The 25786-nt window shown below is 31.3% G+C and overlaps 1 protein-coding gene across 1 annotated transcript in view; it reads right to left on the bottom strand.

The window, feature by feature from the left end:
- Positions 1-25786, bottom strand: part of LOC117174837 (beta-hexosaminidase subunit beta-like) — a 55323-nt gene that overhangs the window by 10648 nt on the left and 18889 nt on the right. Inside the window, exons 2-4 of the mRNA XM_033364221.1 lie at positions 7016-7217; positions 3992-4113; positions 797-1169 (exon numbers count right to left, since the gene is read on the bottom strand). Of these exons, the coding sequence (XP_033220112.1) occupies positions 797-1169; positions 3992-4113; positions 7016-7217 (697 nt within the window). The remainder of the gene's footprint in view (positions 1-796; positions 1170-3991; positions 4114-7015; positions 7218-25786) is intronic.

The raw sequence follows: 25786 nt of genomic DNA, 5'->3' as shown, positions 1-25786 counted from the left end.
TTCTAAGAGAATTTTTGTAACGATAATAAGATGTTGTTTAAACAATCATGTTTATTGTAATTAATTAAGTATTATCTTACTATAATTGCAAATTGGACAAAAAGTAAAGAAAATCTTAAACAACCGCGACTTTCTAACACTATTACAAGAGAAAATGCTCAAAACAATAATGAAATGTTTGAAAACTCTATTTAAACATCTAATTTATAAAGTAGTATTTAAGTGTTTTAGAAACAAGTAGCATAAAAAAACGGCAAAAAAATCATAATCAGCGCCAAAAACTCGAAAATCCCACTTTTTCACTTATGGGTTCCTTTTTTGGGATCCTTATATGGTAAAATGGACTTATGGAGTGAATTTGAAAAGTTATAGTCTGTTCGCATTCTGCGGTTAATTGCAAAGGTGAAATATTGAGTCTCTACTCGATTCAGCTAATATTGATGATTCTGAATAAAATTTATAGGAGGGCAATTTTTTATTATTAGAAATACGTGTTAAAAACTGCATGGAGCTTGTACCATCTCCAAATATCATGTTTTTCAACAACAACAAAATAGATTTATTTTTTTGTGGGTTGGAATAAATTTCCGAGCAACTGGCATGAAAATTCGTCGAAAAAAATTACACCATCTTAACAAGGCATACTTGAGCTTGAAATGCATGAATTTTAGCTATAGGACAATATGAGAAAAACCTGCCAGAATCGCATGAGAGGCACCCTTGATATTTTACTTAGATTTTTTCCCTTTTACGAAATAAGGTCAAAATAGGGAAAAAATGCTGGAAAATAATATACCGTAGCATTGCGTAAGCAAATGCGGATACCCTTGGCCCCAGGAAGTAGTATGTGCAGGAGAATCGAATTCTGGAATAACACGAATGCCTCTTAGGCGTGCATATTCAATGACTCTCTGAACATCTTTTGTACTGTAGACCATGGACGGATGATAAGCTCCCTTTGCGGAAAGTTCGGGAAAGACTAAACTTTCATAAGGAAAACTATTGTCATCTACAATATGCCAATGTAGAACATTGAGTTTGTTGTAAGACATAGCGTCTAAAGTTAGAAGAATGTCGTCTACTGGAATGAAATGACGTGATGTATCGAGAAGAAGTCCTCTATGTGGCAACCGGGGCTTGTCGTGGATTCTTTGGGATACCAATTTTAACTGAAATATTGCATTTTAAATTATTCAAATTATCTGAATATAATAATTTTCTAACTTATTCACTCTTTTATACGCTACTAGTCAAAATGTTGTTTTTCTTAGAAAGTGACTAACTCTGTGAACAAATAAGTTTTAACGAATTTGTCGCCCTAAAGTTATATGAACAAGAAAGGTACTCCAGGTGTCTCTCGCCGATTTTATTCTCCCTGATATATGTTCTAGTACTCAAAAAACTAAGCGACATTTTTCTTATCTGTGTCGATTGTAAATTTTTGCGTATAAAAAACAAATTGATTTCGATGAAACCTACTGGAAACGTTTCCTGGTGATGAAACATAAATAACGTAATTTTTTCAACAACAAAAAATGAAGGGGCTAAATAACCCCTACATATTTTTAAAGTTGTGCTACAAATTTTTTAATATACAGGAAAAAATTAAAAATATATATACACTGCAGTCCTGCAAGAAAAGTTCCTGCTATAGAGGACAAGGTGGTTCAAGGGGGCGAGAGAGTAACGCTGCAAGGTCAGCGGAGCAACTCCACAACAACGCAGGAGCGTATGAAAAAAGCGGGAAACTTTTCCACTTCGAACGCGTCTAATTTTTAGTTGGTCAAGTCCTCAAGTCTGCATTTTGAAATGCTTTAAATAAAACAGGTGAGTTTAAAAATAAATATCTACAATGGAAAATTTTTTAATTAAAAGATTTTCGAATTACGCAATGCAAAGTGAATGGTAACATTATTGAAAAAGATAATAATTGGACTCATTATTTTAAGGATTTTTAAAATTCCTCGTCAAAAAATAAATTCCGTAAACTTGACCTTTTTGACGTACCTGATTTCACATCGCCTAAAAGCTTATATTTTTCTTCAAAAGATAAAAGTTTCCTCTTGTTTTCACTCGATATTTTCGTATAACACCTGGTTACGCAACGCATAACCTAAACACTGAGTGACTTAAAGCGAATTGAAGTGAATGTCCTGCGACATTTTTGTAACAGACTAAAAATAACAGAAGCACACGACACGATTAACCGCAGAGGGTACTTCCCGTTTTTTTCGTACACTCCTGCGTTGTTGTGGAGTTGCTCGGCTGACCTAGCAGCGCCACTCTCTCGCCCCCTTGGACCACATTGTCCTCTATAACGGGTAATTTTGTTGCGGAAATTTAGTGTACTTATATTTACCACACTCTTTACAAATAATATTCAGAAGGTTGCAACATTTTTTAAATCTCTTTTTATATTAGCAAAATTAATTAATGAAAGTGCTTGTACACCCCCGGTATGGCGGTCCCAGTGTACTCAATTTTTTTTTTTTTTTAATCCCAAGTAAACAATGCAAGATGCAAAAAACGTACTATTATTTAATAATAGATAATAATGGTCAATTGTTTAAATAAAGAGTGACCCTAAAATAAGCAGTTTTTAGCTTATTTTTTGGATCTAACTAGCGACCTGGGGGAAAAATAAAAAATAATTGTTACAGGTATCAAATTACTTTTCGTTGAAAAACAAAGTGAGCATCGCTTTTAGTTTTTAGAAAATTTCAAAAAATTACCCCTATTTAGGTGTTGAGAAGATCCCAACAAAATTAAAAATAGAAAATACCACTATTTATAAAATCATTTTCGCATGAACCTTTTATAAGGTTTATTTTATATAAAAAATAAAATGAAAACTGATTTTATAATTATTGGTATTTCCTATTTAGAATTTTTTTGGGGTCTTTTCAACCCCTTCATAGGGGTAATTTTTTGGAATTTTTGAAATCTAAAAGCGATGCTCATTTCGGTATTTAATGACGAGTAATTTGATATCTGTAACATTTTGGTTTATTTTTCTCCTAGGTAGCTAGCGAGGTTCAAAAAATAGGATAACTTTGGCGTCACTCTTTGATAAACAGGTACAGATTTTTATCCATTTCCAAACGCCAGATATAGTTTTTTTCAACAGAGGAAAGATTGAAAGATCAATACAGCCAGAAGCACAAGCTTTTTATCTAAAGCCACTATCATTGACAGTAAAAATGGTAACTAACTGAAAAAATAACACAAGAAAGTTACATGGCCAAGTTATTTAGAGTCAATTATGTTGTTAAAACCAAATCTGTCGTTTGAGAATTGACAAGTAATCTGTATTTTTTTATCAATTTTTTCCAATTAAATTGAAAATTTCACATCACAAAGTTTCCTGATAAAAAAGGTCATTCCTGCGTCATGGCAGTCAATTTAATAAAAAAATATCCATTTGTTGAGAAGTCCTACTATGCGATGTACCAATTTACGCCTTGGTCTAGATTTCACATTTTTCATGATAATTCCAAAAATTAACATGATTTGGAACATTTTTAATACAAAAATTTAGCAGTGAGAATGTAAAATTGTTTAAAGTATGTTCAAATTTTTTATTGCAAAACTTACTGTGAAAGGAAAAATCTCGAAATTTGTTATTCAGGGAAATTTTTTCTGGTAAAACATTATTTCTTCTACATTTAATCAAAAACCCTTTTTGAACAATAGTGCCTTTTAACTCAAATATAATACTGTCTCTTAAGTCGTTGGATTCTTGTTATTTCAGGAGTTTTCATCAATTCAAAAACCATTAAATTTTCTATTACGTTGTTGGTCTCATTTTAAAGAGAATTTAGCTGAGAAAATTTTCAATTTTTCCCATCTACTTCCTTAAAGCATGCAAAGATCTAGTCACTTTTTAAGACAAAGTTATTTTCAAATTAAAAACAGAAATTTCTTTATTGAAAGAAAATTAAAATTTCATTTCGAAATTCATTATTTTACTTTTGTCATTTCAGAAACTTACAGTAGCTCCATCTCCTGATGGTGAGAGTAAATGTGTGAAAGTTTCAAAACCTCGAAGAGCCCCCCATACTGTATTGGCTCTTAAAATTGCTACATCTGATATTTCGGTGATTAATAATTCATCTGAAATCCAAAATATTTATTTATTTTTCCATGAGGATTTTATTACAGTTACATTAGTGTTAAAATTAAAGTTATTACAGTTTTTTAAAGACGCATTGTATTCTGTTTAACAAAATAATTAATGATTAAATGTACGATTAATTAATCCAATGTACAGTGGCTGAATCGGGAAACCACTGTTCATTATTCCACTACAACCGTAGATTCTTAACCGATTTCGATGTTTTGTTTTAGAAATGCTCAGGACTCTGTATGGAACATTTTGTTTTCTCTGAACGCAAAGGCGAATTATGTATCAAAATGAAAGTATATTTACTTCGCTAACATAAAAATTTAGTTTCGGATTTAACCCAATTGTTACAAAGTAATTATATAAATAACACAGCCACACAAAAAAGTGTGCGGATCTGGTAACAAGAAACACGTATTCCTAAGGATATTGGGGCGCTGAATTCAAATTCGGTATCAAAAATCACCCATCACGTCATGGTTGAGCCATAACCTCAAAAAATGACGAAAAATCATGCACTGAGGCAAATAAATGTCAAAATAATGCCAGCGATGCAAATTTTCACTTCAAAAACATGTCGACAACTGTGAAGGATCAACCCTTATCTGATATCAACTTATTTAACATAACTTTACCCAACAGAACCTGAACTCACCTAACCTGAATTAACAGAAATTTATTGAACTACACGCAAAGCTCTGGAAGCATATTTTCCCAGTAGCAAATGTGTGCTACATCAAATGGATCAACTCGAGCCTAACCTAGAAATAAATCTAACCTAACCTCACGAAACACAATTAAACTGATTGTGTTGTCCCGTTGTGTTTGCGGTACCGTTTCATTCAGCTTCGGCTTAACCTACTACATAGAGGTTTAACCTGTCCTAACCTAACAAAACCTGACCTAACCTAACCGATTACGCTGGCAAGCCTGTTCTTGCGTACTTTAATATTTTGACATTAATAGCAGTAAATGTCTGGAGTTTCGTAACCGCTTGTTGCTAGCATTATTCGCCTGTGCCTATAACCAGGGCACCTCCACGTGGTGACGGTGCGCAACGGATCCACATTGGCTGAGTCCCTGGGTAAACGGCGTTCATGCCGTCATAGCAGACACAGGTAAAAAGTGTATTACGATGCAGGGAAAAACCCCAGTATCGGCGTCTGGTCCTGGTGGGAAAGCAGGCTCTCCGACGTCGTCATCATGCAACAGTTAAGACTGCTGAATGAAACGGTACCGCAAACACAACGGGACAACACAATGAGTTTAATTGCGTTACGTGAAGTTAAGTTAGGTTAGGTTAGGTTAGGTTTTTTTTAGGTTAGGATAAGGTTTGACCTCTTTGCAGGTTAAGCCCAAGCTGATTCAAACGGTACCGCAAAGACAACGGGACAACACAATCAGTTTAATTGTGTTTCGTGAGGTTAGGTTAGGTTAGGTTAGGCTAGGTAAGATTTATTTCTAGGTTAGGCTCGATTTGACCCATGCGATGTAGCACACATTTGCTACTGGAAAAATATGCTTCCAGAGCTTTACGTGTAGTTCAATAAATTTCTGTTAATTCAGGTTAGGTTTGATACCGAATTTGAATTCAGCGCCCCAAAATCCATAGGAATGCGTGTGTCTTTTACCAGTTCCGCACACTTTTTTTTGTGTGGCTGTGTAATTAATTGGATGCGGTGCACAACTGCACATAAAAACCTTTTTCAAACAAAAAAAAAAAAGTTAAAATATCCCACAGGAACAATGTAATGAAAAAAGCTAAAAAAAATAACAATAAATGTTTTTATACAAATTTTAATAAAAAATTGGTAAATTGTTAAATTTGGTCGACTTCGGTTTCTTTTTCTTATTTCTTATTGCACTTTTAAATCAACCCTAAATTATGATCTCTAAACACATACATTCAACGTTAAATATGGTATGTTTCAGCAGCTCAAATTCTTTCTACTTCTAAATCATGTTTCAAGTAGATTGATGGTGTAATTTTTCACCAAAAAAGTGTACCCTCAACTCGCAATATTTATTTTCGTTATCAATATTAAAAACAAATAATACATTTAGGATTTGTGACCAAAAAATTGTTTGCAATGCTTAATCATATTGAAAGTAACTCAGTGGTCATGATTTACTATAAAAGCGAGTTACAAAATCTCGATTTTTATTTTTATTAACTAATTATCAAATAAATAGCAATCTATAGTTATTTAAGCACTCCATTTTGTTCTCAGTGTGAAAATTTCTACATTAAGTTCAACTCTATTACATCAAATGAATATTATATTTATTTCGGTACCTTAGTCTGGAACTTCTTATTCAAATTTTAACAATAAAAAAGTTAAAATTCTAATTTTCATGATTACTTGATTATTTTTTGTTTATTTTGCACGATGTTTTATTCTCAGCTACCCTTAAAAATTTATCATTTCAATAAATTTATACTATCACAATTCGTAATATATATAAACAATTTTGTTAACTACCATTTTATTGCACCGTTTGTCGTTTTTCTAAAAAACTTAATTCATTTGTTTCTAAAGTGTTTTTACGATTTAAACAAAAAATACGCATCCTATAAAAAATAATTAAAAACAAATGTGTAGATATTTTTTGTGTGAACAACTTTGGTTCATTTATTTTTTTGCAGCTTGTGTCATTTGTCCAAAAATTAAAATTTTTATTTTCAATATTTTTTTACGAATAAAACTATTTTTTCTGACTAATAATATAATATTGTTAACAAAAATAAAAACTGTGGATTAATGACACACTTTTACGGTAGAAAATTATATCAGTAAGCTACATGCAACATGACTTAGATGGTTCTTTTTTATAAATTTTAAGTGCCACGATAAAATTCCTGCTTTTATTATTCAAGCTTATCTTACTCACATGACTCGTCCATTCCAAAATACGGTTGTGTTTCACAACTTTTTAATTTTTGAATCAAAATTCCATTTAACCTAGCTTCAATTATACCATTAGGTTTTTCATTTTCCTGTGAAAATCGGGCAGCGGATCTAGATTCTTCAAAAATGATTGATCTGTATCTATGAATAGCTTCCTTCAAAATAGGACAGTCTGCGTCTGTCGCCTGTAAAATTGTTCAATTTCATAATGTATATCCACTGCAATTATGTTGCCTATTATTATTATTTAAATTTATAAATATGGTATAAGAATAAAAATCGAAATTTTTTATTATTTTCTGTTGATCGAGGTTCAAGATTGAAATTCTATGAGCGGCTGACAATAAAAAGTGGAAATATCTCGTTGGTGAGTAAAAAGCAGCTATAGAAAAGTGCCTAAAAATATGGATATAATTTCATAGCTGTAAAAAGTAGCAATAGAATATTGGCTGTAAAAAGTGGACAACGGTGTTTGGGCCGTAAGAAAGGGGAACAGAAAAACTTGGCAGTAAGAAGTGAACAAACGTCGCGTGTCGGTGAATTGGCGGGCGTAGCTGGGTTGCGCGAATTAATCCGGAAGCCAGGAATCGTTTAGTCCGCGGAAATAGGTCCCCGGAATTATTTTAATGGATATTGTGTAGAATGGTCTCCTGCATCCAACGGTATGAGGTGCTTTCGCGAACAGACGGTCGATCTCGAGATATTGTTAATTAAACATTTTTACATAACTTATGCTATATCTTCTAAAATTATCGACATATTAAAATTTTTTTTCGAAACTGTTAGGTATTATTGAAATTAACTTTTTTTGTCATGAACAATTTTTTGTCTGTCTCATATTTTTTGAAAAAAAAACACAAAAAAAGTATAATATAATAATCGATTTTTATGCATTGTTTATGGGCCTTCTGAAGATTCCTTTTTAGACTTATGTTTGATTGTGTTAAGATGCATGAAATTTCTTTGACACATGTTTGCATCTGATTGATAGTTTATATAAAAAAAACGCAAACAAGATTTGCAACAAGGTTTCTTTGAACCCGATTGTAGCCGACATTCATTAAAATTTTCACACTTTGTTTTCTCATTCTGTTAAAGAAACCATAGAGGGAAAAAGTTTGTCTTAGACTATTTTCCGTATCTCGAATAGTTAATTTAAAAATAAAAAAATAAAGTTAAAGGAAAACATATCGTGAAATATCAACAGGAGGAGTAAATATCAACCGATTTTTGTAAATCTTTTTTTGATTTTCTCGAAATGATATAATGAGGCTAATTCAGCCTATTGAAATTAGGTTAAATAATATTGTAAAAAATTTTGATTTTCTCCTCTGGCTCCAATTTAAAAAAATGGGAAAGGCGGGCAAGGCAAGAAAGCGTCTACTCGAGCGGCACTAATCAGCTAGCCCATTTTTACAAGAGTGTCGATTGAGAAAAATCAAAATTGTGTACGATAGTAATTAATCTAATTTCAATAGGCTGAATTATCCTTGTTATATTATTTCGAGAAAATCAAAAAAAGATTGAAAAAATCGGTCAATATTAACTACCCCTGTTGATATTTAACGATATATTTACCTTTAACTTAACTTTTTTATTTTTAAATAAACTATTCATGATACGGAAAAAAGTCGACAAACTTTTTCCCTCTATGGTTTCTTTATAAGAATGAGAAAACAAAATGTGAAAATTTTAATAAATTTGGACTACAATCGGGTTCAAAGAAACCTTGTTGTAAATCTTGTTTGCGGTTTTTTCATACAAATTATCAATCGGATGCAAAAATATGCTAAAGAAATTTCATGTGTCTTAACACAATCAAACATAAGTCTAAAGAAGAATCTTCAAAAGGCCCATAAAAAATGCATAAAAATCGATTATTATATTATACTTTTTTGCGTTTTTTTTTCAAAAAATATGAGACAGACAAAAAATTGTTCATGACAAAAAAAGTTTATTTCAATGATACCTAACAGTTTCGAAAAAAAAAATTTTAATTGGTCGATAATTTTAGAACATATAGCATAAGTTATGTAAAAATGTTCAATTAACAATATCTCGAGAACGACCGTCAGTGCGCAAAAGAGCCTCATACCGTTATATTCAGGAGACCAATATCCATTAAAAAAATTCCGGGGACCTTTTAGGTCATACCACATCTTCTATGTGGCTCCCGGAATAAATAGATCTCTCTCTCTAATCCCTGGTTCAGAAAAGGTTCTCTAATCCTATGGCTAGTTTGCGCTAAACCTTATACCTCTCGTAAACTTAAATTATCTCAACTTCACCTTTTGAAATGTGCCTGTGAACTGGGGTAATAAATGAATCGCAGGATCCTAATGAGAAATGGGCGGAAAACTGTAGACTATTTAGATGCAATGTTTTCAGTTTAAACCCAGGACTCTGCAAATTAAAGGGAAAATTCCAAACACTATTGTATATATTTTAAAATTAAACATGAGAATTTATAGCGTTGCAGTAGATATGCGTTAAATAATGGATCTCCAAAATGCATAATTTTTAGAAATATAGAAAAATGAAATTATGCCATAGTTGAAGTAGTGGATTAATAAATTCTAAAGTAATGGAAACCTGAAAATGAAACAAAATTTGTTTACCCATAACTACTTAAGGATGACAAGTGGTAATATCCCTGATGACCTGGGCTTCTAGGTTGCATTTAAAAGTAAACGCTCCACCGAATAACATCAAAAACCTCTTTTCTTTCACGATGGAAGCACGCTCTATTTTAAGTGAAAGGGGTGAAAAATGATTGGTTTTTGATAACTAAAAGTTTTTCAAAGCTTATGTTGCCAAAAGTGGTACTGTGACTTAGAGGTGTGCCAAGAAAGATTGTCTTGCAAAAATGCACACCCCTAGTGTTGAAAGCAATATTGTGATTGATAAAGATTTAAATCATAATCATACAAGGCATCTCAATATTGTCAGACAAGCTGTAAATAAGAACGCTAAACGAAAAGCTATGGAAGAAGTGTGTGCAAAACCAGAAAAAATTATTCACTCTGAATTAAAAACAAATGAATTTTCATTAGAAATCACCTCACATGACTTGGACCGCATCCGTAAAAATATCTCCGCAGCTAGACGCAGTATGCTTCTAACTCTCCCTAAAGACAAAGATCAGGTGTTCGAAGAAATTAGAGGTATGTGCAAAAATTCTAGTATTAAAGTAAATTGTATTTGATTAGATAGCAAATTTGAATTTCCGGAATAGGCATCTGATCAATGAATTTATCTTATTGAACCATGGTATATCATTTTTATAATTGATTAGAGCTCATTAGAAGTGATTAGGGTAGATTGCAGAGTAGGGGCGTCACCTCTATTTTGGCTGAAATAAACATTTTTTTCAGAAATTAACTAATACAACATTTAATTGAACGATAAATGAAGATTGTTCTTTGAAAATTGTTTTTGGGGTATGTGGAAAAGTTGTGATATCCTAGCAGAATAACCCATGATGTTATCAAATCTTTTGCATATCATACGTTTGATCATGGCAGTACGGTGTGTTTTGTGAATTGAAGAAACATAAAAAAATTTAACAGTGCTAATTTTTTAATTTCTTAAAAAATATTCTCCAAGTTTTCCGCTAGCTTCTCACCCAGTGGCGCATAGTGGTTAAATCAAATATTTATAAATAAATTAAGAAAGGGCTTACATTTCTTAAACTGATTTGAAAGTTCTTTTTAGATTATTTCTGTGCTAAATGTGGAATAACTTCATGGCAGCCGAATTTTTAAAATGAAATTTTTATTATTTTTTTTTAATAAAGTGTAAAATAAGTATATTCTCGAATATCAAAGTCCCCTATTTTGTTTAATCTACTTGTTATTGTTCTAGCATGTTTAAAATACTATATTTAATAATAGTGTGGAAAAATAGTAATATGTCGTAAATAAAAATTATTATGACATATTTTACAGAATGAAATATCTGGGTCTTGTGAATTTATAAGAAAGCATTGTTTTCATTATCTTGTTTTTAACCAATTATCAATTTTTTTAATTTTGTCTAAACATAGTCAAAATAATTCTTTAAAAAAATATTTTAAAATGTTCTTATGATAAAATGATTTCATTGAAAGAACCTTGTTTAAATGCTGAAAATAGCAAAATAATGCGTTTTTTAATTGATATAGTTTAAACAGGAGTTATTTTTTAAAAATTAAATATAAACTTTGTAAAAATGAAAATTTTAAGTTTCAATGCAGCAGTGTCAGATTTTTTTTAAGGATTTTAAATATTTATAAAACGACTTTTGTCTGTAATCCAATTTTCAGTCAACTACAAGCATAATAAAAACAAATGTAAGTATATTTCTCATTATTATAATCAAATAATATAAATTAATACAGAGTTTAATCAAAGTTTTAAGGTTTGAGGTAATTTTAATTAGAAATTTGTACATTGCATACTGTGAGTGTATTGCCATTTAATTACAAAACTTATTTCTAGAAACAAATTTGCGATGTGTATGTTAGTGCATCGGAAAATTAAAAAATTGATTTTTACAAAGGTTATACTTGAAAGAAAAATTGATCAACACTTTTTGAAAATCGGCTATCGCAGATATCTTAAGAACTAGGTTGGCTGTTGTTGAAAAAATCTACAATCGGTTAGAAATTTAAGACGAATTTAATAATAAATGAATTTGATGAACATATGCTCAATATAAAAATAAAATTATTTCTAGAATTTTTTAGAAATTTATCTTAAAATATGAAATAAATTATGACCAGTGTCGTAACGTTGCTTCACATTATTACGAAAGCTTTATCTAGCATTAATAACATCATTTGTTGTTCATAATTTCTTTTGATTAATTGTTTATAACAACTGATATAAATAATGACCCTAAATTACCAAAATTTCTTATATTTTTATAATAAACCTTGACATATGACTAAACTTTTCACGCTTTGACATTTTCTCGTACGACGAGCTATTATTTATTTATAGCTTTATAAACAATATATTTTTTATAAACATACCCTCACCTAAAAGCCACAATTTTCAAGTCATTAGCGATCACCTTTTTTATGTCCTTAATTTTACGACGAAGAATGTGATTATCTTGGGTAGCATTTTTGATATCCAAACCTTATTGTTTATAACTATTGTTATTAACAAAAACGCTTAATAAAGAAAATCCATTTTTTCTGAATTTTTTTTATTAATCTATGGAACAAAATAAAACTTCTAACTCTCGCGATATTTTTTCATACGACTAGACATTACTTATTTATGGCCTTATAAACAATAAATTTTTTATAAACATAGCCTCACCTAAAAGCCACGATTTTCAAGTTATTAGCGATTACCTTTTTTTATATCCTTAATTTTAGCATGAAGAATGTAATTATCTTGGGAGAGTGAACACTTTTATTTTGTGCCATGGATTCATAAAAAAATGAAGAAAAAATTTATTTTCTTAATTTAGCTTTTTTGTTAATAGCAATAGCTTTAAACAATAAGGGTCGGATATCAAAAATGCTACCCAAGATAATTAAATTCTTTATGGTAAAATTATTATTATTATTACACCATTAGGCCATTTCTCTTTCAGGGTAGGCGTTACTCACTCAGTAGGGGAAAGGAGTAGTTTGTGGCAGGGATAGAGAATTTTTAAATTGATCCAGAATTTTCGTGTTATTTAAGCAAATAACACGTTCGTTCCGCAACACTGCTCCGACCCAGGTTGCTGATCAATCTCTCTAGCAATCACCTCAAGCGAAGAACCTCACGAAGTCGTTATGTAAGGTTCCCCACTTAGGTCCATTAGTGGCCAAGGTCTTTTGTTTCAGGCGGCATTCACTCTACTGACGCTCTTTTTATTAACTATTTGTCGCCATACTTTCCTGTCCTGGCATACTTCTCTAGATTCTTTTATGTCCATGCATTTTTTTCATGCAGGCTCTAGTGTTTTTGTGACTTCTTATGTCTCTTCTAACTAGGGTCTCAATCACACATTCTAACCATTCTTTCCGCGGTCTACCTCTGGGTACGCTGCCATTTAGTTTACCTTGACACACTTGTTTCGTTAGTCGTTAATTTGGCATTCTCTCAACATGCCCGAACCATCTTAACCGATTTCTTTCCCATGTGTCTACTAGCGTCTCTTCTGCATCACCTTCTTGTAGAATTATCTCGTTACTTACTTTGCCCATCAGGGTTTTCCCGCATATTATGTGCATGAATCTCATGTCAATTGCGTTAATTTTACTCTTATATTTTTCTTGATAAGTCCATGTCTCGCTACCGTATAGTACAGTCGGTACGAATATAGAATTATGTATTGCCATTTTAGCTTTATTTGATATATTTTTACTTCTGATAAGGGGACCTGCTCTACCAATAACCTTCTTACCTTTGTTTATGCTCTTCATGCATGAATCTAGTTTATTCAAAATTCTTTGTAAGTCTTCGATAGACTCTGCCATAACAATCTTATCATCTGCGAACGCTAACCCTCGTACCCTTACTGTTTCGAGATCCACACCCTCTTCGTCGAAGAGAGCCATTCTTAAACACTTGTCCATAAATAATATAAATAACCATGAAGACATAACGCATCCTTGCCTCACTCCTTGAATAATATCGAAACAGTCACTCAGTTTTCCAATCACTCTTACACTCGCTTTGCTACCTGTATATATTGTTTTTATTGCTTGTAGGAGCCATCCATTTTTTCAGCACTTTTTTTCTACTCTCAAACTTATTTTTGTCATTTGGCTTAAGCTAAATATTGGATCCGTACATGACCTTCCTGGCATAAACCCACTTTGGACTTCCCAAATCTTCGCTTCTGTTATTTGAATTACATTACGAATAAGTATTTTTGAATATATTTTACTTACGGTGCTCAATAAGCTAATCCCTCTGTAATTATTGCAGTCGCTTTTATCTCCCTTTCTCTTGTATATTGGTACGATAATCGCTTTTTTCCAATCGTCCGGGACGTCTCCCGTCTCGAAACATAAATTTATCAATTCGCACAGTCTATGTGGTATGCACGCGCCACCGTGTTTAAGCATTTCAGCGTTAATATCGTCTACCCCGGCAGCCTTACCGTTTTTCAAGTTCTTAATTATATCCCCAACCTCAGCGACACAGACTTTCTCAATTGAGTTTTCTATCGTATTGTGTTTAACATCGCAGTTGTGTTGTCCTATGGCTTCATCTCCGAATTATCTCCTAAAATAGTCTCTGAAAGCCTCTAGTATTCCGTCTGCATCATATACAATTTCCCGCCTACTATTTCTCATGTTAACAAATTCTGTGCTTTTGTTTCCTTTCATTTTTTTATAAAGTAGTTTCCTGCTTCCTTCAAAGTCTTTTTGTATTTTCATCTCTTCTTCTGCTATAATTGTATCTTTACTTTCCTTAACTAATCGTTTGAGTATCCTGTTTTCGCGTCTATAATCATTTCTACGTCTATTTCTTTCCTCATTGCTAAGACCTGCAATGTTCAAAGTTCTCTTGTAGGCTTCTCTCTTTGCTTTTTGGGCAGCCTGAATTTTATCATTCCACCACGCATCACCAGACATTCCTCCTACAACTGCGGTACCACACACTTCGATCGTACGTCTAACAAGGATATCCCGTAACATTGTCCAGGCGCCCTCTATATCTTTGGTTTTTATACGGTCTTCCCATGTTGCCCAATCTATGCTTTCGATTATTTTATTTTGGAAATCTATTCGCACATCCGGTTTCTGTAGGTTCTCAGTTTTGATTAAAGTTTGCTTTGCTTTGTTGGTTCTCTTTTTTCTCCATCCCCGACCTAAGTTAATTTTTGAGATCAGAACCTCATGACCCTTGTATCTTTGACTAACTCTCTTAGTTTTTCATCCGCAACAACAAAGTCAATTATACTGCGGCTATTTCCTTTAGACCGGGTGTACATGTGGATCATTTTATGCCTAAACCAAGTATTTCTAAGCATTGACCAACTAATTTATCTCCGTTATTTTTTGCTCTTGGATCCCCAAAATTACCTAATACTCTTTCTGTATCCTGATTTTGGATGCCAACCCAACCGTTCATGTCTCCTAGTAGAATGATTCTTTTCCCGAGTTCGAAAATATTTATTCATTTAAAGTGTCCCAGAAGGCGTCTTTTATATTTCTAGGATCACTATCAACTGGCGAGTAGCAAGCTATTATAAATAGTCTTCTGATTCCTACTTTCATTCTAGCCCACAGCAGTCTGGGAGATATGAAACCATGGTCTCCGAGATGCTACTTTGCTCTTTCATTCAAAATCAAACCTACTCCTTGTTTAGATGTGACTCACAGTCTACTCCTGACCATATTTCAAATCCGTCTTTCAACAAGCCGTTTTTTATGTATTTGGTTTCGTATCCCTTTTTCTTTGTTTCAGGCACACATAAAATGTCTAGTTTCCTCGCGTCCATAGTTTTACGCAATTCTTTTATCTTAAAATCATTTACTCCCCTAGCATTCCAAACACCCAGTCTCCATTCGTCGCCTGGAACATGACCTTTAGATTTTCCGTGTCCATGCTTTTCGTCAATTAAAGTTCCAGTCCTTTCCGAAGCTATTTTGTAATTTGTATTATTCATTATTATGCAATAAGTTTATTTTCTGAGTCGAAATCATGTCAGAGTTAAGTATCAAATCGTCATATGGTGGAGATTTTAGCTATAACGTCAGTCCCACCAAAAACTTCAGTTAGTAAGGTAGGGTTGGGAGAGGGGGGAGGTATAACTGGAACCGAGAGAGTCGTCTTGCGTTTGGATAAAAAAAAAGGTAATCGCTAATAACTTGAAAATAATGGCTTTTAGAGGAGGTTGTGTTTATAAAAAATATATTGTTTATAGGGCCATAAATAAATAATGACTCATCGTATGAGAAAATATCAACTGAGTGAAAAGTTTAATAATATGCCAAGGTTTAATACAAAAAATATGAGTCAATTCTGGTAATTGAGGGTCATTATTTATATTAATTGTTATAAGCAATTTAGTAAAATGAATGATCAACAACAAATTATGTGAATAATGCTAGATAAAGCTTTCGCAATAATTTGAAGAAACATTATGGCACTAATTAATCTGTATGATTGTTTATTAATAAATGAAGATTCTAATAGGTTTCCTCGTAAGAATAACGTCTTTTTTTGACCTTTTAAAAAAGAGTCATCTCGGGGACCTATTAGTGCGTACAGAAGTGTTAGTGGCTACTTAATTATATGTAATCTATTTATCAAATTCCCAAAAATATTTTGCTGTATTAAAAAGTATTTGTTTTTACAAATAGTATTTATTTTACAGAATTTAAACCGGTAACAAATCTGGCAGAATGTTTCGTTTCGATCACCGACAAGGTGCTGCAGATTGTCATTTTTACGTGTTTCACTAATTTGTGTTTTTTAAGTCATATAGAAATGGTCTATATGGTTGGAACTTTCGAATTTTGTACCAAATTTTTTTTGCAAATGTTTACCATTCATGGGTATATAAATGGCCATTACATTCCGCTAGTTTTATGTTTGTGGCCAGACAGGGTAACAGACACATATTTAAATGCATTGGATTTAATAATATTAGAATGTGCTCGTTTAAAAGTGCCTTTTAATCCCCAAAAAATTGTTATCGATTTTGAGATTGCAATTCATCAAGCAAAAGAAACACGGTGGCCTTTGGCACAAATAATAGCTTGCCGTTTTCATCTGGGCCAATCGTGGTACCGAAAAATCCAGTCCCTCGGTTTGACAAAATTTTATAAAGATCCATCTTCAACCGAAGGTCAGTTTTTAAAAATGTTTTTCGGGCATCAGTTTTTTTAAGCCAGCAAATGTAGGCTACTTTTTTGCAAATTAAAATTTCGAAAACATACCGGAAAATCAAGCAATAGCTTCATTCTGCCATTATATTGTAGATAATTATTTAAACGACGATGCGATTTTTCCCCCATCGATCTGGGCGTGTAACGACTACAATACGATATACCGGTCGACAAATGCATGCGAATCATTTCACTCGCGATTCAATTAGTGTTTTTATTCCTCGCATCCAAAAATCTACATATTTATAGGGACATTATTAGGCTTTGAATCTGAAACATACGCGAAAATCAATTCCGTAATGAAAGGAATAATGAAGCAGCCATGACCTGATGTGCTAAAAAAGCAAGCTTTCGTTAACCGAAAATTTTTTTAATTAAACTCTAATACAATCACGCCAAAGGAGTTTTTTATTTCGTTATGTTACGGTTTTCTTCCTATACCAAAATAATATAATGAAAATTGTAACTATTTTGTAAGAAGATATTGCAAAAATAGTGTAAATTTAAATGTTTTATTAAATTTTAGACAATATCTGAAATAATTTACGTTTTATAATGCTCCTACTATAGACTAATTTTAAACCCATTTTTCCAAAGTATAGCAACAACTTACAAGCGTACGAAGATATGTTTAATATATTTACGAAACTAATGTTTTTATCACAAATAATATTGAAAAATTTTTCAAAGTTTTGTTACAAGTTTAAATACTTTCACTGCGATAGAAAAATTTTTTATATATATTTTCATGAACTGTGTACAAACAATAGTGCAATTATTTTAACTTTTTTGTACCAATTTTAAGTTTTTACACAAACAATTGACATCTACAGTTATCCAACGACGTATAAGTTTGATTAGACTCATTTTATCCAGCTTCAGATCAATTGCAATGTGATAGGTATTTATTTAGGTATATTCTTATGAGCTGTGTAAACAGAATAGTGCAATTTTTTTTACAACTTTAAATTGTTTTACTGTGATAAGAAGTTTTCAGATATGTTCTCGTGAGCTCTGGAATTTACTTCGAAATTATGTAGATGGACGAAAACAAATAAACATTCTTATGTTATTATGGATCGGCATTATTTTTCTGTATTTCTGTATTTATTAGTCTGGTTTAAAAGAGACTCCCTCATCGTTGAGCATTTAATCCTCCTAATTCGTCCCTTGGAGAGTTTTAGCGCAATGAAGCTATGGGTCACGGCCTACCTGAGGGGAATTCGCGCAATCCAGGTCCTCCGGAATCGGCTCTGTTACACGCTGCAAAGACAAGCCTCGTTAAAAGCCGAAAATGCACGAGGACGAACCCGACCTCGCCCGACTGCACGATTCGTTTTCAGTGGCTAAATAGCTATCACGAGTTTTTTGGTAAACTGAATTTCCACTGAATTTTGCAGAGCGTCCAGGCCGTCAAAAGTATAAAAGAAAGTTCATGGCAACGTTTTAAACGATTTCTTTGCGATTAATTCTAAGAGAAAATTCAAAAGATATAAAAAAATTTTCATTGTTTCCTAAAATTTTTTAAAAGTGTGTAAGATATTTTTTAGACTTTAGCAATTTTTCCATATTAGATCATTTTAGAAAAATTAAGGAAAATAATTCTTTTAAAGCCTTCTTGTGCAATTTTGTTGCAACTTTTTTAAGTTAATGTTGGTTTAAATAATATACTTTCAAATTCGAGTAAGTTTAAGAGACGTTGAGAAATTGTAAACGATTAAAAAATAATTAAAACTTGTAAAGATTTTTGAAGAATTTTGTAAGATTTCACGAAAATTTAAAAAAAATATAGATTCCTAGGAACAATTAAAATAATTTTTTATTTCAAAAAATTAATTTCAAGAGATTATTTAAGAATATTTTAAAACATGACAAAAAATTCTAAAAATTATCAAAGAAGAATCTGAATTATTTCAAAGGCACCTTTTTTTTAATTTTTTAGAATTAGGCAACAATCAGGAAAAGGACGTGATTAGGAAAAAGAATTTTTTAAATATTCGCGTGCGAATTTCAAACGATGTTTTATTTTGAACAACCAACTTTAAAAGGAAATTTCGAAAGTTTTTTTAGAAACATCAAACGTTTTCCTACAATTTTTTGCAAAGAGTGTTAAAGATTTTAGAGCGAAATTTTGAATTCCGTAAGATTATCACATTTTTTTAAATATAAAAAGTCGAGTAAATTCAGGAAAAATTAAGTAGAATTCAAGAGATTAAAAAATAATTTAAACTTTAAAAGATTATTAGAAATAAAAATTTTTGAAGCCTTCGATAATAAACTTTAGGACCTTTAAGCGAATCTCGAAATGTCAAGAGCATGAACAAATTTTTTTCAAATGCTTGCGAAAATTTTGAAGATTATAAGGTAATTTTTTTACATTTTGAATGACTTTTTAAAATGTTGAGAAAAATTCGAGGCAGTTCAAAATATTTTCAGGAATTTGAGACGAGTCAAATAGAAAGAAATATTCACAAATTTGATAATATTTAAGGAAATTGATCAAATATTCCACAAATTTCTTAAACATTCCTAAACATCTTTGAATAGGACTCGAATTTTTCCTAACGTTTTGTAGTATTCTATAAAATAAAACAATTTCTTTAAAATATCCTAAAATCTTTTTTGACTCTTTTCAAATCTCTGAATTTAATTCCAACTAAAAATAAAGTTTTAAAAACTTCAAACATATAGTTATTTGAAATATTCATGTTATGTCATTATTAATATCATTTTTTATTTTAATGGCAATAAAAAATTGTTTAAAAAAATGGTCTTATTTATTTAAGATAATACTTCATGTTAAAAACACTTTTTTGTTAAGGAAACGTCTTTCATGTTTTTAAACACAATATACCAAATTTGACTTAACGGCGATAAGGGGAAGACCAAAAAGAGATGTTATGGTCTGTGTCACATTGCGTGGGGGGAGGGAGGATTTTAATAACTAAATGACATATTTTTAGAATATTTTTAAATTTATTCTGCCCTGGGGTCAAACATGGTATAAAAAAACGCCGTGAAATTTAGAATAAAAACTGTTGCTTATATATTAATTTAAAAGATAAACAATATTTATAATATTATAAAATTTTCAAAATAGTATTTAAATATGATACACATTGACTTTTATTAAGAATATTTTTTCAAATACTTGGTAATTTTTTTAATTTACATGTTTTTTACCATATTTGGCCTTAGGAAATAGATTTCACGAATGAAATTACAGAAATATCTCCATTAGTTAGTAAAAGACTGTGAAGACTTTTTCCTTTGAAATTTTACCAGAAACTTTTAAAAATGTTACCAAACGGACTACAGAGTTGGCGTTAAGCTTTTCTACCAATTGGAGAAACAGATATTTCTTTTATCTTTTTCCAGGATCTGATTTTTTTCCTGAACATAAAGCAGATTAAAAACACTTAAAAAATATAAATAAGAAAGGTAAAAAATGCACGCAATTTTTTGTTGTTGTTGGAAAAACCGGCACATTTTTTAATAAAATTCCTTTCCAGACCAATCACGGAAGAAAATTTTTACAATATTTTTATTAAATAATAAACATTGGATCTTTTGGACTCAAAGGTAATAGTTAAATTTTTTTCCATTAAGTATGGTTGTTTAATTGACGTCAGTTATCGCACTTGACAATTGAGGAACCCCTTTTTCGCAAACTAGAAGCATACGTACTTTGAATAACAAAATTGTAATTGCATGAAAATTATTTCAAGTGAACAATTTCAAGGCACATCTTTTTTTCCGTCTACAAAAATTTGTAGGTTGTTCATTTTTTTAAATAATTGGAAAAAAGTATATTTTTTAAAATAAAGAAATGTCGTCCTTTCTTCACTTCAACTCGTGCTAACTTAGCTCATTTTCAGAATTTTTAGATTCTATTAATACTAATTCAACTACGTATCTACATTTCCTGAAAATTATATTTGAAAGAAAAACTTAAATACTTTAATGAACATTGAAACTGTTAATTTTTTGTTGTAGACAATGTAATAAACATGAAGTTCAACCTTCAAGCGCTTCGTTTATCGAGCAAATTTTAAATAATGGAAAACCTCCAGTGAGAAAGTTGCAGATTAAGATTGAAATAAGTTTTTGTTCAAATTTTAACTCAGTTGAATTAATGATTCGTAGTATATGAATTTTTACACTCTCATTCCTGAGAATGTAATGTAATCGTCCAAATTTTCAATCTCTGGTTTTTAACGGATCTTTACGTTTCGGCACTAACAGAATCCGAAAACCATAACATTTCATCGGTGTCTGTCTGCATGTGTGAATGTGTATATTTATGTATGTGTATGTGTGTATGGCTGTTTGTCTTTATGCATGGTTATCTGAATGTTGTAGCCACGCTAACTTCTGAAGGTAACCAAAATAAAGACTAAGTTCGTTAATCAGATATTTCAAGCCAAAATTAAAAAATTGAGAGCATTTTCAAAATTTTGAAATTTTTGTTTGAAATTTCATAAATTGCTGTCAAAGATTCTTATAGCTGGGTAAACGACTTGCAAATTATCCCAATAAAATTTTTTATTTTGATAAAAATTAGAAAAGTTATATACTTTTAAAAATTTGAAAATTTTCAAAAAATAGAAAAAATTATTTTTTTTATAGATCCATAAATTTTCACCAGATACCAAATATATTTAAAAACTATTCTACCTGAATTTTTCGATTAGACTAAAATTAAAAAAATTATCGAATTTTCGAAAATTTCAATTTTTTTTCAACTTGTAAAAATTTTTTCAAAGTTTCTCATAGATGGGTCAAAGGCTTGCAAATTATCTAAATAAAATGTTTAATTTTCATAAAAATTTGAAAAGTTATATACTTTTCAAAAATTTCAGAGTTTTCAAAAAATAGAAAAAATTATTTTTATTTAATAAATTCAAAAATTGTATTCAAAATTTTGAGTAGATACCAAATACATTTCAAACTATTCTAGCCGAATTTTTCTATTAGCACACAATTTAAAAAATTAGAGCTTTTTCAACATTTTAGATCATTTTTTTTCAAGTTTCAGAAAATGTTGTCAATGTCTCCGATACTTGACAAAAATATTTGCAAATTATCCAAATGACATTTTTATTTGGATGAAAATTAAAAACGTTATATGATTAATTTTCATAATTAAAAAATAGATAAAACTGCTTTCCTGATAAATAAATAAACAAATTTTAAGGTAAATTTTTCATAAATATTAAATATATTTGAAAATCACATCCATAACATTTCTCAATAACAACGAAATTTAAAAAAATTTCATTATTTTAAAAATTACGAATTTTAAGATTCTTATGTTACATTAGGTAGAATCTTATTTGAATACAGTCAAGTAATTTTTAATATCTTTTTCGAATTCTTAGAATTTTTTTTGTCACCAATTATTTCTCCTGATTTTTTCTTACTTATTTCAACAATGCACATTATATTCAATAAGTAAATCTAGTTATTACATTCTCATTCATGAGAGTGTAATGTAATCTTCCAAATTTTTGATCTCTGGTTTTTAACGGATCTATACGATTCGGCGCGCACAAAATCGGAAAATCATAACATTTTGTCGGTGGCTGTCTGTCTGTACGTGTGTCTGTATTTTTGTATGTCTGTATGTCTGTATGTATGCTTACCTGAATGTTGTAGCCACGCTAACTTTTAAAGAATTTGTCCAATCGAGTACGCATTTGATCCACTTCTGAAGGTCCCCAAAATAATGGCTAAGTTCGTTAATCAGATATTGCGAACTAAAGTTCAAAAATTGAGTGCTGTTTCAAAATTTTGAAATTTTTGTTGTTGAAATTTTATAAATTTTTGTCAAAGTTTCTTCTAGATAGGTAAAAGACTTGCAAATTATCCAAATAAATATTTTAATTTTGATGAAAATTAGAAAAGAATTTCATTTAAAAATGTATCTGCTTCATGTTTAGGGAAAAATCATATACTGGGAAGCGATAAAAGAAATATATATTTCTCCAACTGGTCCAAAAGGTTGAAGCCTGTGTAACCGTCAGTAAACATTTAAAAAAATACTAAGTAATGAAGATATTTTTATAATTTTATTATTGAAATATATTTCCTAAGGCCAAATACGGTTAAAAATATCGTAAAATTAGAAAAATTATCAACAGCTTACAAGAATTTTAAAAATAAAAGTCAGAAAAATTTACAAAAGCGTAGGCTTTGGACCCACTCCTTCGGCTTGCGGGTTCGATTCCCGCCTCGCACTCTGGAAGAGTCTCGGTGGCCCATGCGGTGAACACTAGCCTAGCAAGGGAGTTGTTCATCTCCGGAGAGTCGTGGGACCGGTACCTCTAGAGAAAAAGGTCTTCTCTAAGTACTTAAGGCTGTTGCTCTTGGTGGTTCGGAACCCACCTTAAACTGTAGGTCCCCCTTTCACCACCAAGTAAGTGTGTGGAGGGTGTGTAAAGGAATAAAGAAGGTGTAAGAAAAATGTAAACCCTTAGGGGACACATTAGAAGCTTCCACATGTTCATTAGTTAATAAGATGTCCCTCCTGTCCCTACGCAGTGTGACTGACCGTAATATTTCTTTTTGGCCCTCCCTTCATCGTCGTTACGTCAATTTTTTTATATTATGTCTGAAAACATATCAGACGTTTTCTAAATAAAAAAGGGGTTTTAAGATGAAGTGTTATCTTTAATCCTTTCCGGCATACATTTTTCAGGGAAACGAGTTTTCATGAAAATTGGTACATAGGGGTTTCTGGGGTCGCCGATTACGAATCTGAACTAAGACTTTGAAAATTCAAAATGGCGGATCCAATATGGCGACTAGCATTTGGCATATTTTTCTGACAATTGGTATACGTGGGTTTTTGGGATCACGAATCTGAACTTAGATTTAGAATATTCAAAATGGTGGCATATTTTTCTGAAAATTGGTATACGTGGGTTTTTGGCATCACGAATCTGAACTTAGAATTAGAATATTCAAAATGGTGGATCCAATATGGCGACATAATTCAAAAAATTTTTTGGATTTTTTTTTAGAATTGGTATACAGGGGTTTTTTGTGGTCGGCAATTATGAATCCGAACTAAGATTTTGAAAATTCAAAATAATAATTACAAAATTAGCAATAAAAAAAAATAAAAAAAAATTATAAAAGATAAAAAGTATTAAAAAAAATTAAATTAAATTAACTGCAACTGTTATGCAACTATGAAATTGGTTATTTTAGGTTAAAGGTCGCCATATTAGTACCAATTTTCAAAATATAAATTCAGATTCGTGATCAGTGACTCCAAAAATCCTTGTACACTCATTTTTAATAAAATCCAGAAAAAATTATTATTTTGGCCGCCATATTGGATCTGTCATTTTGAATTTCCAAAATCTGAATTCATATTCGGGATCGCTGGCTCCCAAAACCCCTGTATACCAATTTTCAGATGAAATCCATAAATTTTCCCAATTTCTGCAGCCATGTTGGATCCGCTATTTTGAATTTTCAAAATCTGAGCCCAGATTCGTAGTCAGCGACCCCAAAAGCCATTATGTACCCATTTTCATAAGGATATAATGGAAAGTTTTTTCAATAATGAATTTTTTCAACAAAAAATACATTTTTCATCCTTGTTTATAAGTATTAACAAATTTTTAAAGAATTTTAGACCCTTCGCATATAAATTTCAATTTTTTATCATCCTGCGAGCATGAAATTAAAAAAAAACTGTGTAAATTCCAATAAAAACTACTCTGAAATCGCAAAAAATGATCTGAAAAAAGGTGTTTTATTTTATTGTGTTTTTGTTTTATTGTTTTATTTTTCAGAATATTACAAAACATTAGGTTGAATTCCAGTTCTTTTCAAAGATGCTTAGGAATGTTTACGACATTTATGAGAAATAAAGAAATATTTCATACATTTTTTGAAATCTTTTCAAATTTCTTAATATTTCTTATCTGTTTGACTCGTCTTATATATACACCATTAAGCCATTTCCCTTTCGGGATAGGCGTGATGCCACTTGGTCACTAATGGACTTGTGTCCAATAGTGGCCAAGGTCTTTTGTTTCGGGCGTCATTCACTCTACTGACACTCTTTTTATTAACTATTTACCGCCATACTTTCCTGTCCTGGCATACTTCTCTAGCTTCTTTCATGTCCATGCATTTTTTCATGCAGGCTCTCGTGTTTCTGTGACATCTTATGTCTCTTGTAACTAGGGCCTCATTCACACATTCTAACCATTCTGCCTGCGGTCTACCTCTGGACACGCTGCCATTTACTTTACCCTTATACACTTGTTTTGTTAGTCCGTCATTTGGTATTCTCTCAACATGCCCGAACCATCTTAACCGATTTCTTTCCCATGTGTCTACTAACGTCTCTTCTGCACCACATTCTTTTAGAATTATCTCGTTACTTACTTTGACCGTCAGAGTTTTCCTGCATATTATGCGCATGAATCTCATCTCAATTGCGTTAATCCTACTCTTATCTTTTTCTTGATAAGTCCATGTCTCGCTACCGTGTAGTACAGTAGGTACAAATATAGCATTATGTATTGCCATTTTAGCTTTATTTGATGTATGTTTACTTCTGATAAGGGGACCTGCTCTGCCAATAACCTTCTTACCTTCGTTTATGCGTCTATCTAATTCTTCATCTATCTTCCCGTCCCTAGTAAATAAGCTACCAAGGTATACGAACTTATTAACTTGTTCAATTCTCTCATCATTTAATAAAATATTGCATAGTGTTTTCTCACTCTTTCCCTCGAACACCATAGTTTTTGTTTTATTAGCGTTAATTTTGAGGCCCATTCTCGTCATGCTTGCATCTAGTTTGTTCAACATTCTTTGTAAGTCTTCGATTGACTCTGCCATAACAACCTTATCATCTGCGAACGCTAACCCATGTACTCTTACTGTTTCGAGATC

The sequence above is a fragment of the Belonocnema kinseyi genome, chromosome 6 (genome assembly GCF_010883055.1).
Source record: "Belonocnema kinseyi isolate 2016_QV_RU_SX_M_011 chromosome 6, B_treatae_v1, whole genome shotgun sequence".
Taxonomy (NCBI): domain Eukaryota; kingdom Metazoa; phylum Arthropoda; class Insecta; order Hymenoptera; family Cynipidae; genus Belonocnema; species Belonocnema kinseyi.
This window is presented reverse-complemented; position numbering and strand designations above follow the sequence as displayed.